Genomic DNA, 15,246 nt, shown 5'->3' with positions numbered 1-15,246 from the left:
TATGAATGGAATCACAACATGTAGCATTTAGAGCTTGGACTTTTTTGATTTAGCATAATGTATTTTTAACCCCATTGTTAGTTTGTTCTTTGTTACTGCTTAGTAGCATTCCATTGTATGGACAGACCACATTTTGTTTACCCACTTACAAATAGAAAAGTATTTGTGTTTCTTTCAACTTGGGGCCATTCTACAAAGCTACTGCAAAATTTGGGTACATGTTTTTAAATGGAATTATCTCTTTATTTCTCTTGGACAAATATCTAGGTGTCCTATTGCTAGATCATACAGCAAGACTAGTATCTGAAACCCAAGAATGGTGGTCTTAGGCTATCTTTCTTTACTCAACACATTTCTAATTAGTGCAAGACTCAGTCCCTGAAGTTATGAAATCATGACTCCATAATGAACACTGTACCAGTTAAAAGGAGTACACCACAAAACCCTGATACCTATAGGTAGACATTTTAAGCCCTTAAGGTCTAAGAGGCCACGTGCAGCCAGGAAAAAATGTCAAGAAAACTGACAGCTTAAATTCTGATCTTGATTCTACTTGGAGAATGTAAAAGTTTTTCAAGATTACAATAAGTAGCAATTTTTGAAAATGGGAATACGTTTAACTACTAACCCAGTCCAAATCCTCGTTCAGAAATTCATCTATGCAATTCGAATATACTTAAGACATTCAGACACTATATTTAATTGGGAGACGTTACTTTTTAAGGATACAAAGAGTTTTCCCTACACACCCAAATAATCACTGTGAATATAATTTGGGCCTTGATTGATGACTTTGTTCGTTTTTCGCGCTTGCAGCAGACCTCTGTATCTGTTTAAGACGAAAGTGGCTAGAATCACCTGCCCACCCTAGCTCCCAACTGCAACTGAAACAGGTAAAGGAGATCAAGGAGCCGAGACGCAGGTAACGGCATGGCTGGCTTGCAGAATCTGACATTTAAATCGCCCTGCCCTTCCCGGCCGCGGCTGCCTCCCACAGCCGGGCGTGTCAGAGACTGAATGTAGAGGAGAGAAGGGCTGGGCTTTGCCCGGCCGCGCGCGACAACGCGCTAACCTTGGCCTTCGCAGCAGCACTTGAAGAGCCCACTGGCAGGGCTGCTCGAACGCCCCCGCCGCCCTCCACGAATCCCGCAGTAGCCCGGCAGGTGTGTGCGGTGCGCGCGCACGCAGTGCGTGCTGGGTGCGGGTCTAGCCGGCGGAGGGGCTGCTGGGCGCCTGGCGGAGGCTGGTTGGCTGGTGGGTGTCGGCCTCCCTGCCATCCCGCCTCCTTCTCGTCTCGCGCTGGCCGGGGATGCTCGCGCGCGGCACCCCCTTGCCTGTAAGCCGGCGGTCCCGGGGGTGTGTGTGTGTGGGGGTGGCGTGTGTGAGTAGCTGGGAGGGGGCCGCGAGGCGCTCGGAGGAGAGCTCGCCCGGGTTAGTCCGCCGCCGTCACCTGACTCGTTGGAGCAGCCACAGCTGAGGTGGGGGCGGGGATGGGAACGCGGCGCGGATCGCTAGAGAGACGCGGCAGCGCTGGCGGAGGAGGCGGCGGCGGGCGGGTACGGGCTCCTGGGGCCACAGGCTGCGGGCGCAGGGACCCCGGAGCTGAGGGCGGGGGGCCGCGCTAGGGCTGGAGGCATCTCGCCCCGGGGCACCGGGTCCGCGCGCGGCCGCACACACCCACCCGGCGCGGCTTCCCTCGGCGGCCCAGGCGCCGCTCATCCTGCGGCTGGAGGCGCCGCTCCTGGGGCGGGGTGAGTACCCGCGGCCCCGGCGTGGCCCCCTCCTCCGCGCCGGGGCAGCGCGCGGATCCGGAGAGGATAATCCTAGGGCGCGGAGAAGGGCAGCGGCTGGGTGACAGCTCCGCGGCGCGCTCGAGTGCGGGCAGGGGGCTGGGCTGGGCTGTCAGCCCGTCTCTGCTCCACTGCCAGGAAGGGCGAGGCGCCGAGAGACTCCGGCGCCTCCGCAGAGCCCCCGGGCGGCCCCTGCGGCGGAGATTGGGGGCGAGGGGAGGGGACTCGGGCGAAGGGCCTCGGCGGGGCTTTGGAGGCGGTGGCGAGGAAGGAAGGGGAGGCGAGGGCATAATATGGCGCAACGCTAGGATAATCTCCACCGCGCCCGAGGGAGGACGAGCCCACTGCCGCAGCAGCGCGAGGAGGAGGAGAGAAACGGTCAGGGCTTGGGTATCCGATTCATCCCCCGGAGCCTGCGGGCTACGAGGAAGAAACGCCGCGGCGGGCAAGCGAGAGGTGGGCACCCGGTGGGCGCGGCGCCCAGGGAATAAGCCCGACGCACGCTGGGGCTGGTCGGACACGCGGGGATCAGGTTGCAGGCAAAGTGCAGATTGACAGGCGGGCAGCGGAGGGGAGAGGCGGGCTGCACGGCGAGTGGGACCCGGACGGTGTCACGAAGCTGGGACCAGAGCCCGTGCTGGGGTTCCGTGACGGACCTACTCTTGTTGGAGACCCCTCTGGATCGCGTCTCAGCAGCGGGGCTTAACGCGTTGCTGGCTCCTAGAGCTGGTACCAGGGCGGGGACAGAGGAGAAGAGAGCCGCCGTGCGGCTGGAGGAGGCAAGGCCGGGGTGCTCGGAGGGTAGGGTCTGCGGGTTTAAAGCAGGACCATCTCCGCTTCCTTCCCGCAGAAGAGGAGGTGATAGACGCGGCCGGAGAAGATGTCGGGCCAAACGCTTACGGATCGGATCGCCGCCGCTCAGTACAGCGTGACAGGCTCCGCTGTTGCGAGAGCGGTCTGCAAAGCCACCACTCATGAAGTGATGGGCCCCAAGAAAAAGCACCTGGACTGTAAGCATCTTTTTATATAAGTGGGACATGCGCACGGCAGAGGCGCCCTGGATGCCGGCGTGCGGCCTGGGCTTGCTGTAGATAATGCTGCAGCTTTCAGAAGTCACAGCTGGGCTGCCCCTGAGCTCTAAATTTCCAGACCTGGAGGTGTTGCCTTGGGTCAACTCTGAAACCTTGTTTGTGTATGAGCCATTTTTTTTTCTCCTGTTGACCTCCAAGGTCTTGGTGGAGGAAAAAAAGCAAAAACAAAACTATGTGTATTAATACTATAAAATACTGAGGAATTGTACATTCTGGATTAGGCACTTTTCTCCTCTTTTTTTCTTTCTTCACACCCCACCCCTTTGTCCAGGTTACAGGAAATCAGGGGTTGCAGAGTCATATACCGCTCCCAAAAAGAAAAGATTAAGAAAGATGAAATCCTAAAAGGTCAAACTTGTCACCCTAGTTTTCTAAATACATTTTTGAATAGTTTTAAAATAGTGTCTTCTTTTTCAGTGTGGCTGCTGAAATTTCATGTTTGAGTGTGGGGGTGTGAGTGTACGTTGTATGTAACCACACCAAACCAAAATAAATTCAAGCTATTGAATGAGGAAATTGGACTTCAGAGATAATGGCGATTTCATCTTACACATCCTGGCACACTTCTTTGTCCCTTTCTCAGAAACTGCTGGGCAGAATGACTCTGCTGTGGTCACAAAATGGATGTGCTTTCCCAGCATTCGAGATGGTGCACTTTTACAAGAAAACATTTCATTCATAATGCTTTTTCTTTTTATTGGTTATTTGATGGGGAAAAAAAGCTTTGATTTAGTTTGGAATCCATGGATTTCTGATAAAAATTTTTCATTGGATTATCACAGTCAATATTTTGTTATTGAAGGACAAATAGGGACTTCGAAAAAGGCTTTCCATTTAAAAACATGTACCCAAAACATGTTCTGTAGCAGCTTTTCAGTCTTTCTGAGATGCTCAGGATCTGCTCTGATATATTTGTTGGTAAAGGTCAGTGTTGGCCTAAGAGACATAAGTGTAGCCATACCCATTTCCCATCTGGCTTCCTTTGCCCATTTTCTGGGTTTCTTTTGCTTCAGGTCTTCCCTAGTGTCTGCCTTGTGCAGCTGAGAAAATGGCTCTAGTGTTAGAATTGACTTTAGTCCTATTATGTGTATAAGCACAGCTTGATGGAGCTTACAGCTGGACGTTGTAAGGGTTGTCCAGCCTTGTGAGGCTGTTGTGTTGTAAAATTGAGTAATTTTGCTTTGAGAGGCTTGTCTGAGGGGAAAACAGCATTACTCCTTTCCTGAGGGAATTCTTAACAGAATTTGTTGATATGGTATCATGCGTTATATATACAGTACAGAGTGGAAGAGGCCGCCAGGGCCAGGGCACCTAACAGAAGTAGAAATTATAGATTCATGACCAGCTCATTTTGCTGCAGCATGCTGAATCATTTAGCCATCTTTCCATCAGTTTCCCCAACTCTGGAAAGGTGACTCATGTCTTCAAGGTATGTGTCAGTCTAGGAAATACTCGTAATAAAAAAGCTGTAGGTAATGGATTTGCGAAATGCTATGAAAATGGTGGATCAATATATTGATACATTTCACAGAACGTTCACAGATTTGAGCATTTCATTAAAACATTTGGATAAAGACTCACCTTTCCATATCTAAATATTTAGTCACCTTAATCTTTTAGATCTGGATGGCCTTTTAAAAATTTTCAAGGTGGGAGGTTTTCCAGTATCTCCAGCATATGTTAGTGAGTGGGGTGATTTTGAAGATGTGGAACGTAAGGGGGAGATTCTGTATTTAGAAAGCAGATGAAGCAGGAATTGGTATTGAATTATTAATGTGAATAATCGTAACAGTTAAACATTTATTGAGCAGTTACTATATGCCAGACACTGGGCTTTATTTTATTAATTTATCACTGCTTAACAGGTTCAGGGAAGGTAATTAACTTTAACAGCTTTTAACCACTGCACTTTACTGCTGTCTGTGGTTTATTTAGTCATAGTTTCTGTTGGGAGGGGGGAAGGAACAGTATTAGCCTGAATGGTTTAATTTCCAAAATACCCATCCTGTTTGTATGACTTTGTGTGAAATCAAGGAGCACAACCCACACCCTTATTGCAATCTCTTTGACATGTGTGGAGAACTTTAAATTCAGTCAGTTAAAAAAAAAATGAGTGAAAGACAAGTACTGAAAAGTATTAGTTTTTCTTTTTGATGTTTTGCTTTTTGAATAAGTAATACAATAAGTTAACTGCACTTAAAAACAACCTTTGGGCAGAATTTGGAAAGACAGATATCATATTACTGTCTGATATCACATTACTGAAAAATGATACAGAAAATTTGAAAATAGAAATATTGTTGTATTTATATGCATTGTAAGAAGGCATCTTTGCTTGGAATCCTTGTTAAGTTCTTTTAAATAACAGTTGGCTACCTTAGTAATTTATTCACAGGTTTTCGGTAACACCAGTTATAAAAGTGAATCACACCTATTATTAGAACATGCAAACACATAACTAAGTTTTCCTATAGGCACCGAAGCATTCTTAGGTAATGTTTTAGTTTTGAAAATATTGAATAGTAGTAGTTGGGAGGAAAAGAGCACAATGTAGAGCTGGGGATCTGAGGCCAAATTTTTAAATTTTAATTTGTTGTATAATTTTTGGGTTAGGAGTTTAGGTTGGAAGTTTATAAGATTAAAGTTTATGGTTTTATGATTTTTCCCCCAGATATTAGGTTAACTGAATGAGCTCCAAATATTATTTATTTAAAGTACTAGTTTAAAAGGTATTTTTTTTTTCTGTAGGTTGATAGGCCAGGAAAATTACTATTAATTCTGGTGATTTATAACATTATGCTTTATGATACATGGTTTAAACATTTTCAGGAATGATTTGTTAACATCTGGGGGCAGAAATATATATGGTGAGAAGGTAGAGATAAAGAAATTCTAGGCATACAGTCTCAGATTTTTTCCCCCTTTTTTCCAATAAGTTAAGTTTCTTAGCAGAAAAATATATTCAGAAAAGCTTCACCATAATCAACAGGTATATATTGAATTTAAAATAATATTTTTAATATTCTAAAAAATGATTATGTATCTTAAGGTACTTTTGGATTATGTAAAGCTTTTATTCCATTCTCTACTATAATAATGTTGCCACTTGCACATGAACATTGATAAACATCTGACCCAGTGTTAGTTTGACATCAGTTTTTCAGGAGCACCTGTACATCCTTGTTTCTTTTTCCTAGTAACTTTGTGTACCTATTTGGTAACACGTAAAAACATCCAGGATTCAGCAAGTATTTACCTTCTTGGTTAAAACTGTTTTACATTTTAGCGGCTTTTCCTTTTCTGTTTTGTAGTTGATGGCATAAACCATAGCTCAAGTCAAGTTATAAGATAGTAAGATCCAGTAAAGCACCTAGTATCTACCCAAGTGCTGTGTCACTAAAGACCAACCAAGAAATAGAGTCAACCCAACATAACACCTGCAGGGAGAAACTTGGAAAGTTTGGCAGCGCTAGTATAAGATTCATTTCTGTTCGTAGCTTTTACCAACAGTTTCTATATATGCTATATTGTTTTTTTTTTTTTTTTCAGCATAACAGTATTCATTATTTTTGCATCACACCCAGTGCTCCATGCAATCCGTGCCCTCTACAATATCCACCACCTGGTGCCCCCAACCTCCCACCCCCCACCCCTTCAAAATTCTCAGATCGTTTTTCAGAGTCCATAGTCTCTCATGGTTCACCTCCCCTTCCAATTTCCCTCAACTAAAAACAACCTCTTTAACATCATCAAAATTCAAACTTAGATATTACTGTTAATATTCAAACCAAACCTCATGAAAAGATTGGTTATCATAATGCTGTTTTTCATTCTAAACCTCTTAAGGGTTTTTAATAATGACCTTATGCACCTAATGAGCAAATGATTCAGGTTCTGAATTTTATGTTTGAGAAATACTGACTGGCATTTTATAAATGATTCCTGTCCTCCCAAATTAAGAAAAAAGTAAAATTTGGGACACCTGCGTGGCTCAGCCAGGTGGGCGTCTGACTCTTGATTTTGGCTCAGGTTATGATCTCAGGGCAGAGGGATTGAGCCCCATATCAGGCTCCATGCTCAGCAGGGAGTCGGCTGGACATTCTGTCTCCCTGTGCCCCTCCACCTGCTTGCTCAAGCACTCTCTCTCTCCTCCAAATTAATTATTTAATTAAAAGATTTTTATTTCTTATTAGAATGTCTGGTAGAAGTAATAGATATGGACTGTGTTTTGTTGTTTGTTTGTTTTTGAAGATTTTATTTATTTATTTGACACAGAGAGATCACAAGTAGGCAGAGAGGCAGGCAGAGAGAGAGGGAAGCAGGCTCCCTGCCCAGCACAGAGCCTGACACGGGGCTTGATCCCAGGACTCTGGGATCATGACCTGAGCCAAAGGCAGAGGCTTTAACACACTGAGCCACCCAGGCGCCCCATGGACTGTGTTTTGATTCAAGTCAAATATTGGCAAATTACCACAAAATACCTGCTGCTTTAATTTTATTCATAAAATATCTGTAAATAAGAATTTTGTGAGTGAACAGAATGAAATTTTAATCCTAAATTTTAATTAATTAATTACAATAGATTTAAGTTTATTTGCTATACCTCAGCCGCTTAGTAAAAATAAAATATATTTTGATTTATAGAAATGCTTTTTGCCCACCAATTCAGTTGATACCACACCTATATTTTTGATAACTTAATAAAGATTTCTGTAGTGCACAGATCCAAAAAGTAAGCAAAGATTATTGAATAAAATTAATTAGATCAATGTAGCAATGTATAAAAGTTTACTGAAATAAAAGTTTCAACATGAGAAATGTACTAATTTGCTGTATGTTTTACTTTTGTTCCATTTGTTCTCATTTCACTATTTAATATTGATTAAATATACCTCTCATTCTTCTATACCAAGGCATGCTCATGTTCCTTCTTTTTTTTTTTTTTTTTTTTTTTTTTAAAGATGTTATTTATTTATTTGACAGACAGAGATCACAAGCAGGCAGAGAGGCAGGCAGAGAGAGAGGAAGGGAAGCAGGCTCCCTGCTGAGCAGAGAGCCCGATGCGGGACTCGATCCCAGGACCCCGAGATCATGACCTGAGCCGAAGGCAGTGGCTTAACCCACTGAGCCACCCAGGCGCCCTTAGAAAGTGTTTTTTTTTTTTTTTTTTTTAAAGATGTTATTGCTCATGTTCCTTCTTGATTTCACCAGAAGACCCAGCCCAAGCATGAAGATAGTATTTTTTAGGCAGTCAGGAAGAGCTGGGGGAAATACACTTTTGAAAAAGCTTTGAGTCGATGATCACTGATACAGCAAATCTGTAAGGGGTCCAATCTGTATGGTCCAGTGACTTTCCCAGACAATACTCAGCATGCCAGGAGTGGGGCAGAGAAATTCTATGAGTTTCAGGGGTTGGCAGGAGCAGGTGAAGCAGAGGAGTGGCAAAGAATCTCATAATAGCAGGGAGCATGCTTTAGAAATGACTTAAAATAATTAAGCAGATTTTATGTTAGCTAGTGGAACAGTAAGGATTTTTTTTCTGGATCTTTTTACTTCCACATTTTCAGAGAAATCTGTGTGTGTGTGGGGGGGGGGGTATAATGTTAATTCTATTTGGGTCACTTCAGATTTTTTTTTTCCTCTCCTTTGGTGATCAGTGTGGTTGGCAGATTATGTTCTTAGAACCAGTATACAATTGGTAATTCAGATCAATTTTTTAAATGTTACAAAAATTGAACATATGGAAAAAATATAAATTATATTAGGGTAGGTAAATTCACATCTTATTTGCAATATTAGCTTACAGCATTTTAGATTAAAATCTCAATTTTTGGTACATTGCCATATGAGTTTTAATGTTTAATAAAGGGCTGCTGAAGTCTTACCTGTAATTTAATCTGTGCACTTAGTTGCTATGGATCTCTTAGTTTTCACAAATAAATATCCTTTAAATATCTTCCCTCCTCCCTTCAGATTGATTGATGCTGGGATAGGGTATTCTTGGAGCTTATCTAAGTTTCAATACTTGGTAAAGAAGGTCAGAAGTGACAAGATAACCCAGTTCCCTGAGCACCTAAGATGCTTTCCTTACAGAGTCGTATTTTAGGTGACTCAACTCCTGAGCCAGTTGCTACTGACTAAGCCTTCAAATATAAGCATTGTTTATTTAAACAATTTGAAAAGCCACATTTCTTGCCATTAAAAATATTTATTCTCCAGTTTCACCTTGTTGGCAAATTTTTTTCTCTTCACTGAGAAACACTCTCTGCTTGTGAAGGGAAATGTTGGCTTTTTTCCCTTAGGTGTTTTTGTAATGTGCTCTAGGTTTTATTTCTCGTAAAGGCAAGAGTAGTTGAATGGCATACCCAGTGTCAATTGCATGATCAGCTATAAGACAGGATGACATCTTCCTAGGAGCAGCTGGGTGGAAGCACAGCCAGAGAGAGAATTGTACCCTGAAGCCCACAGCCCTGGGTTCCTGCTCTCTCTTCATGTGTACCAAACGTGTGAGGATCCTTCCTGCCCTCCCATGGATACATAAACTTCCTCTATTATGCATCTTTAAGAAGGATCTAATGTTTCCTAAAGGATTTTGTGATATGCCATTCCTGGCTACTCAGGAGAGAGAGAAGATGCATCATTGTCTACTTCATGTGGTTTTGCTTTTGGGCCTCATCATTAATTATTCTCCCAGGGTTAGCACTTTTATTTTAAATGATAACTCTCCTCCTCCTTTCTATGTCAGTTATTCCATCATCTGTATTTTTAAGCTCTCCTCTATCTCTCTTATATGCATTTTCAAGTATCTCCATTTAAAACAAAGCCACCTACACACAACTGTCCTTGGACCCTATGCCCTCTTCCAGCAACCAACCTATTGTCCCTTGTTTTTCTTTCACACCCAAGCTTCTTGAAACAGAAGTTCACCATTCCAAAGAAAACACACACACATCTACCCTTCTCTTTGGATATTCTGTGTCTTTGGCTTGATCCATGCTTGAAGTAACAGGATTGCTGTTAGGGGCCAGACATTGCCAACCCAACTGGCCGAGCCACTAATTTGAGAGTTATCCCTCATCTCTCACATCCAGTGGGTGCTCAGTGGTTAAAAACTCTTTGAAATCCCCTTCTGAACTTTCTCTGCTTTGCTTTTAGATCAGTAATAAACCTTATTTGTAAAAGAAAGGTTAGTAATAGTAATACCTACCTCATCTTTGGTGAGGAATAAATGAGATAATGTGTGTAAAATACCTAGCCCACAGCTTGACACACAAAAGTTCAATGAATATCAGTTATTACTACCACTGTTACTGTTAACCGTTACTCTACAATTGTTGTTGGTGCTACTGTTGCCCCTGCTGGTGTCATTACTGCTACTTCCACCACCATAATGACAGATAGGATCATTAGTGATTTGCCCTTACCACTTCTCCATGCTTGTTTTTTCATCCCTGCTTTTAGTCACTTCAGTTTTTACATGAGTTCCAACTTTCTCTTTCTTTAGTTTGGAAGTTTGAAATCTGTATTATTTCTGTTCTTTTAGTGATCCACCTTTAAAAATTTAATATGCCTACTAAAACAGTTATCTTTTTATTTTCTCCCAAAGAAGAGAAACTTGGAAATTTTACTCCAACCACCTACTTCTTACTTACATGCTGTGTTTTCTAGTATTTTAATTCTACCATAGTTTTAACCCACAAAGCTAGACATTGTTATTCAATACAGGCAGTGTTTATGTCAGTAAGTCCTCCTTGACTTCTTTTCTCACCTTTACTTTGTTATGCCTAAGATTTTTCTGAACTCTATCCTTTTGCAGGGTAGAGTTCAGTGAGTCTTTAGTAGTCAATTCTGATTTTGTCTAAAAAAAAAATCTAATTTTGCCCATATTTTTGAAGGATAGTTTATCTATATACACAATTCTGGATTGACAGTTATTTTTCCTTTGAAGATAATTTCACTCTTTTTTTTTTTTTAAGATTTTATTTATTTATTTGACAGACAGAGATCACAAGTAGGCAGAGAGAGAGAGAGAGAGAGAGAGAGAGGAGGAAGCAGGCTCCCTGCGGAGCAGAGAGCCCCACGCGGGGCTCGATCCCAGGACTCTGGGATCATGACCTGAGCTGAAGGCAGAGGCTTTAACCCACTGAGCCACCCAGGTGCCCCGATAATTTCACTCTTTTGGATTCTGTTATTCCTTTCAAGAAGTCATATATGAGCCTACCTGCCTTTAGGTAATCTCTATTTTTGTGGCAGCTTTTATAATCTTGTTTGTTTTGTCCTATAGTGTGTGTCTGTGTGTAGATGTAGCTTTCTTTTTTTTTCTAATTTTTTTTAAGTTTTAATTTCAATATAGTTAATATAACAGTGTTATATTTGTTTTACATATACAATATAGTTTCACATATACATTTTGAATTTATTTTTGTGTATGGCATAAGGATGTTTCATTCTTTTGTGTAGCAGTCCAATTTTTCCATACTTGTAGACATTACTCCGTGCTCATCATGATAAGTGTACTTTTAATCCTCTTCATCTATTTCATCTGTCCCCGCACCCACCTCCCCCCTAACCATCTCTATGGTTCTCTATACTTCTCTCTATAATTCTCTCTCTGTCATCTCTATCGTTCTCTGTAGTTAAGAGTCTATTTTTTGGTTTGTCTCTTTGTTGTTGTTCTTTTTTTGTTTCTTAAATTCCACACATGAGTGAAATCATATGGTATTTGTCTTTCTCTGACTGGCATATTTCATTTAGCATTATACCCTTTAGATCCATCCATGTTGTTACAAATGGCAAGATCCCATTATTTTTAATGGCTGCGTAATATTCCATTGTGTGTGTATATACACCATATCTTCTCTATCCATTCTTCTATCAGTGGACACTTGGGCTATGTCCATATCTTAGCTATTGTAAATAATGCTGCAGTAAACATAGGGGTGCATATATCTTTTTGAATTAGTGTTATCATATTCTTTGGGCAATTATCCAGGAATGGAATTATTAGATATTAGATATTAGATGATATGGTAGTTTTATTTTTTGCCTTTGGGAAATTGCCATATTGTATTGTGACTGCACCAGTTTGTTTTCCCACCAACAATGCAAGAGAGTTCCTTTTTCTCCACATCTTCACCAACACTTACTCTTTCTTGTGTTTTTGGCTTTAGCTGTTCTAACAGGCATGAGGTGATAATAACTATGATTTTGATTTGCATTTCTTTGATGATGAATGCTGATGAGCATCTTTTCATGTGTTCATCTATGTGTCTTCTTTGGAGAAATACCTGTTATATTTGTTTCACGTGTACAAGATAGTAGTTCAGTACTTGTAGACATTGGCCATCTGTATGTCTTCTTTGGAGAAATACCTGTATGTTGGCCATCTGTATGTTTTCTTTGGAGAAATAATCTGTTCATGATTTCTGCCCATTTTTAATTAGATTATTTCTCTTTTTTGATGTTGAGTTGTGTAAGTTCTTTATATATTTTGGATACTAACCCTTTATTGAATATGTCATTTGCAAAATCTCCTCCCATTTAGTTGGTTGTCTTTTAGTTTTGTTGACTGTTTTCTTTGCTGTGCAGAAGCTTTTTATTTTGATGTCCCAATCATTTATTTTTGCTTTTGTTTCCCTTGTCTTAGGAGACACATCTAGAAAAATATCACTATGACTAATGTCAGAGAAATTAATGCCTGTGCTTTCTCCTAGGATTGTTATGACTTCATTTCTCACATTTAGGTCCTTTACTCCATTTTGAATTTATTTTTGTGTATGACATAAGAAAGTTTCATTCTTTTGTATGTAGCAGTACAGTTTTTCCAACACCATTTATTGAAGAGACCATCTTTTTCCCATTGCATATTCTTGCCTCCTTGGTTGGAGATAAATTGGCTGTATAGTCCTGGGTTTATTTGGGCTCTCTATTCTGTTCCATCGATCTATGTGTTGGTTTTTGTGCCTGTACCATATTGTTTGATTACTACAGTTTTGTAGCATATCTTGATATCTGGGATTGTGATACCTTTTATACTTGTTTTTCAAGATGCTTTGGCTATTTAGTTGTTTTTTTTGTGTGTGTGTGGTTCTATATACATTTAAGGATTGTTTGTTCTAGTTCTGTGAAAAATCCTGTTGATATTTTGATAGGGGTTGCATTAAATCTTTAGATTGCTTTGGGTAGTACAGAAATTTTAACAGTATTCTTCAAACCCATGAGTAGGGAATTTCTTTCCAGTTCTTTGTGTCATCTTGAATTTCTTTCATCAGTGTTTTATGGTTTTAGGAGTACAGGTCTTTCACCTCCTTGGTTAAGTTTATTCCTAGGCACTTAATTATTTGTGTAATTATAAATGGAATTATTTTCTCAATTTCTCTTTTTGCTACTTTATTCTTACTGCATAGAAATATAACAGATTTCTGTATATTGTCCTGTGACTTTACTGAATTCAATTATCAGTTCTAGCAGTTTTTTGGTAAAGTCTTTAGGATTTTCTGTATATAGTATCATGTCATCTGAAAATAGTGAAAGATTTACTTCTCCCTTGCTAATTTGGATGCCTTTATTTCTTTTTGTCTGATTGTTGTGGCTAGGGTTTTCAGAACTATGCTGAATAAAAGTGGTGATAGTGAACATGATCTTGTTCCTGATCTTAGGGGACAAGCTCTCTGTTTTTCATCATTGAGTACAATATTAGTTATGGGTTTCATATGTGGTCTTTATTATATTGAGATATGTTCAACATACCTCATTAGAAGGAACTTTCTACACCTACTTTGTTGAGAGTTTTTATCATGAAGGGATGTTATACTTTGTCAAATGGTTTTTTTTGCGGGTATTGGAATAATCATACAGTTTTTATCCTCTCTCTTGTTGATGTGATATATGACCTTGATTGTTTTGCAAATATTGAACCAGCTTTGCATCCCAGGAATAAATCCCACTTGATGGTAGTGAATGATTTCTTAACATATTGTTGGATTTGGCTCAGTAATATTTTGTTGAGGATTTTTGCATTTGTGTTCATCAGATATATTGGGCTACAGTTCTCTTCTTTTGCACTGTTTTTATCTGATTTTCATATTAGAGTAATGCTGACCTTCTAGAATGAATTTGGAAACTTTCCTTTCTCTTAGATGTAGCTTCCTTTTCTTTATTCTCTTTGGAACTTGGGTTTCCTGAATCTAAGAATTCATTTCTCTTATCTGATCTGGGAAATTCTCAGTGTTACTTATTATTGATTGTGGCCTACACCCATTTTCTTTTTTGTTGTCTTCAAATATGATTTTATATACACTAAATTTTCACATCATATCTTTGTATCTGTAAATATACCTTTTCTAGTTAATGCTTTCTTTAATGTTTAGCATGCTTTGTTTTTCAAATACTTCTTATTTATTAATTCTCTCTTTAGCTATGTTTTATTGGCTTTTACTCATCTGTAGTTTTTAATTTTATTCACTTATAGTTTTCTTTTTTGAAGTTTTTCAAATTTACTCCTTTTTTGGATGACTTATATTTCTTCCTCATATTTTTGAGCTCCTCTTTTTTTCTTCACCATTTGAAACGCAATTCATTTCATATTCTCTATCTCATAGATCCATTACATGAAACTTTGTGTTTGCTATTCATTTTTGCCTGACCCTCATGAAGTGTTTCCTCACGTGTTTGTAGTTTTGGACTTCATCTGTGGGAATCCTGAGAACTTAGGATAACCTAGAGAGGATTTAGTAATGGCTTCTGCCAGATCCCACAAGTGCTACCATCCTGGGAGCATCTTAAGTTGATTTCTGCTATTGGAGTTTCCCTTCTCGTGCAAGTCTAAGTCCATAATTTCAAAGTCTAGAAACTCAGAAGACCAAAATTTTGTTTTGTAAATCATCTGGTAGCAAAATTTATACTACCTACCATGAAAGTTTGTATGTTGAGCTACCGAAGTAGTGTTGTATTATGATATGCTGTCCAGATTAGACTGCGGTGTTACTTAATATTTGATGTATGTTCCATGTTACTTTTGTAAAATCTGAGCAATCATAAATTCTGAAACACATATGGCTCTGAAGGTCTTGAATAGAAGAGTGTGAATCTGTAGTCTAAATCTGAGTCAGAAACTTGGGCAAAAGGATAGCTATGATTACAAAAGCCCTAGAGACTTCTTCTTTTCCTCTTCATTTCCCTAGAACCTAGACGAAGTGGCACAACCTTTTCTGTTGTGTTCCTTTGCTGGAAGGTGTTCTTTTTTGTTTTTCTTTTTTCTATTGATTTTACAAAGGGAGTAACCTTTTGAGGGTCCCAGCTTTCTGTAAAGGTCTTTCAACTTGCCACCTTGCTTGACCTCAAAGACCTTGTTTTCTGTTCCCAGT

The 15,246-nt window shown here is 40.2% G+C and overlaps 1 protein-coding gene across 16 annotated transcripts in view; it reads left to right on the top strand.

Moving 5' to 3' along the window:
- Positions 1–1,055: 1,055 nt before the first annotated feature.
- SNAP91 (synaptosome associated protein 91) overlaps positions 1,056–15,246 on the top strand; it is a 153,490-nt gene continuing 139,299 nt past the window's right edge. For 11 of the 16 annotated variants that reach the window (XM_047733229.1, XM_047733228.1, XM_047733227.1 and 8 more), the window contains exons 1-2: positions 1,568–1,751; positions 2,641–2,800. In XM_047733229.1, the coding sequence (XP_047589185.1) occupies positions 2,671–2,800 (130 nt within the window). In that variant the 5' untranslated portion in view covers positions 1,568–1,751; positions 2,641–2,670. The other 5 variants (XM_047733217.1, XM_047733213.1, XM_047733215.1 and 2 more) reach the window with 5 other exon arrangements.

The sequence above is a fragment of the Lutra lutra genome, chromosome 6 (assembly GCF_902655055.1).
Source record: "Lutra lutra chromosome 6, mLutLut1.2, whole genome shotgun sequence".
Classification (NCBI taxonomy): Eukaryota; Metazoa; Chordata; class Mammalia; order Carnivora; family Mustelidae; genus Lutra; species Lutra lutra.
Note: the sequence above shows the minus strand (reverse complement) of the source record. Positions and strands in the feature narration are given on the sequence as shown.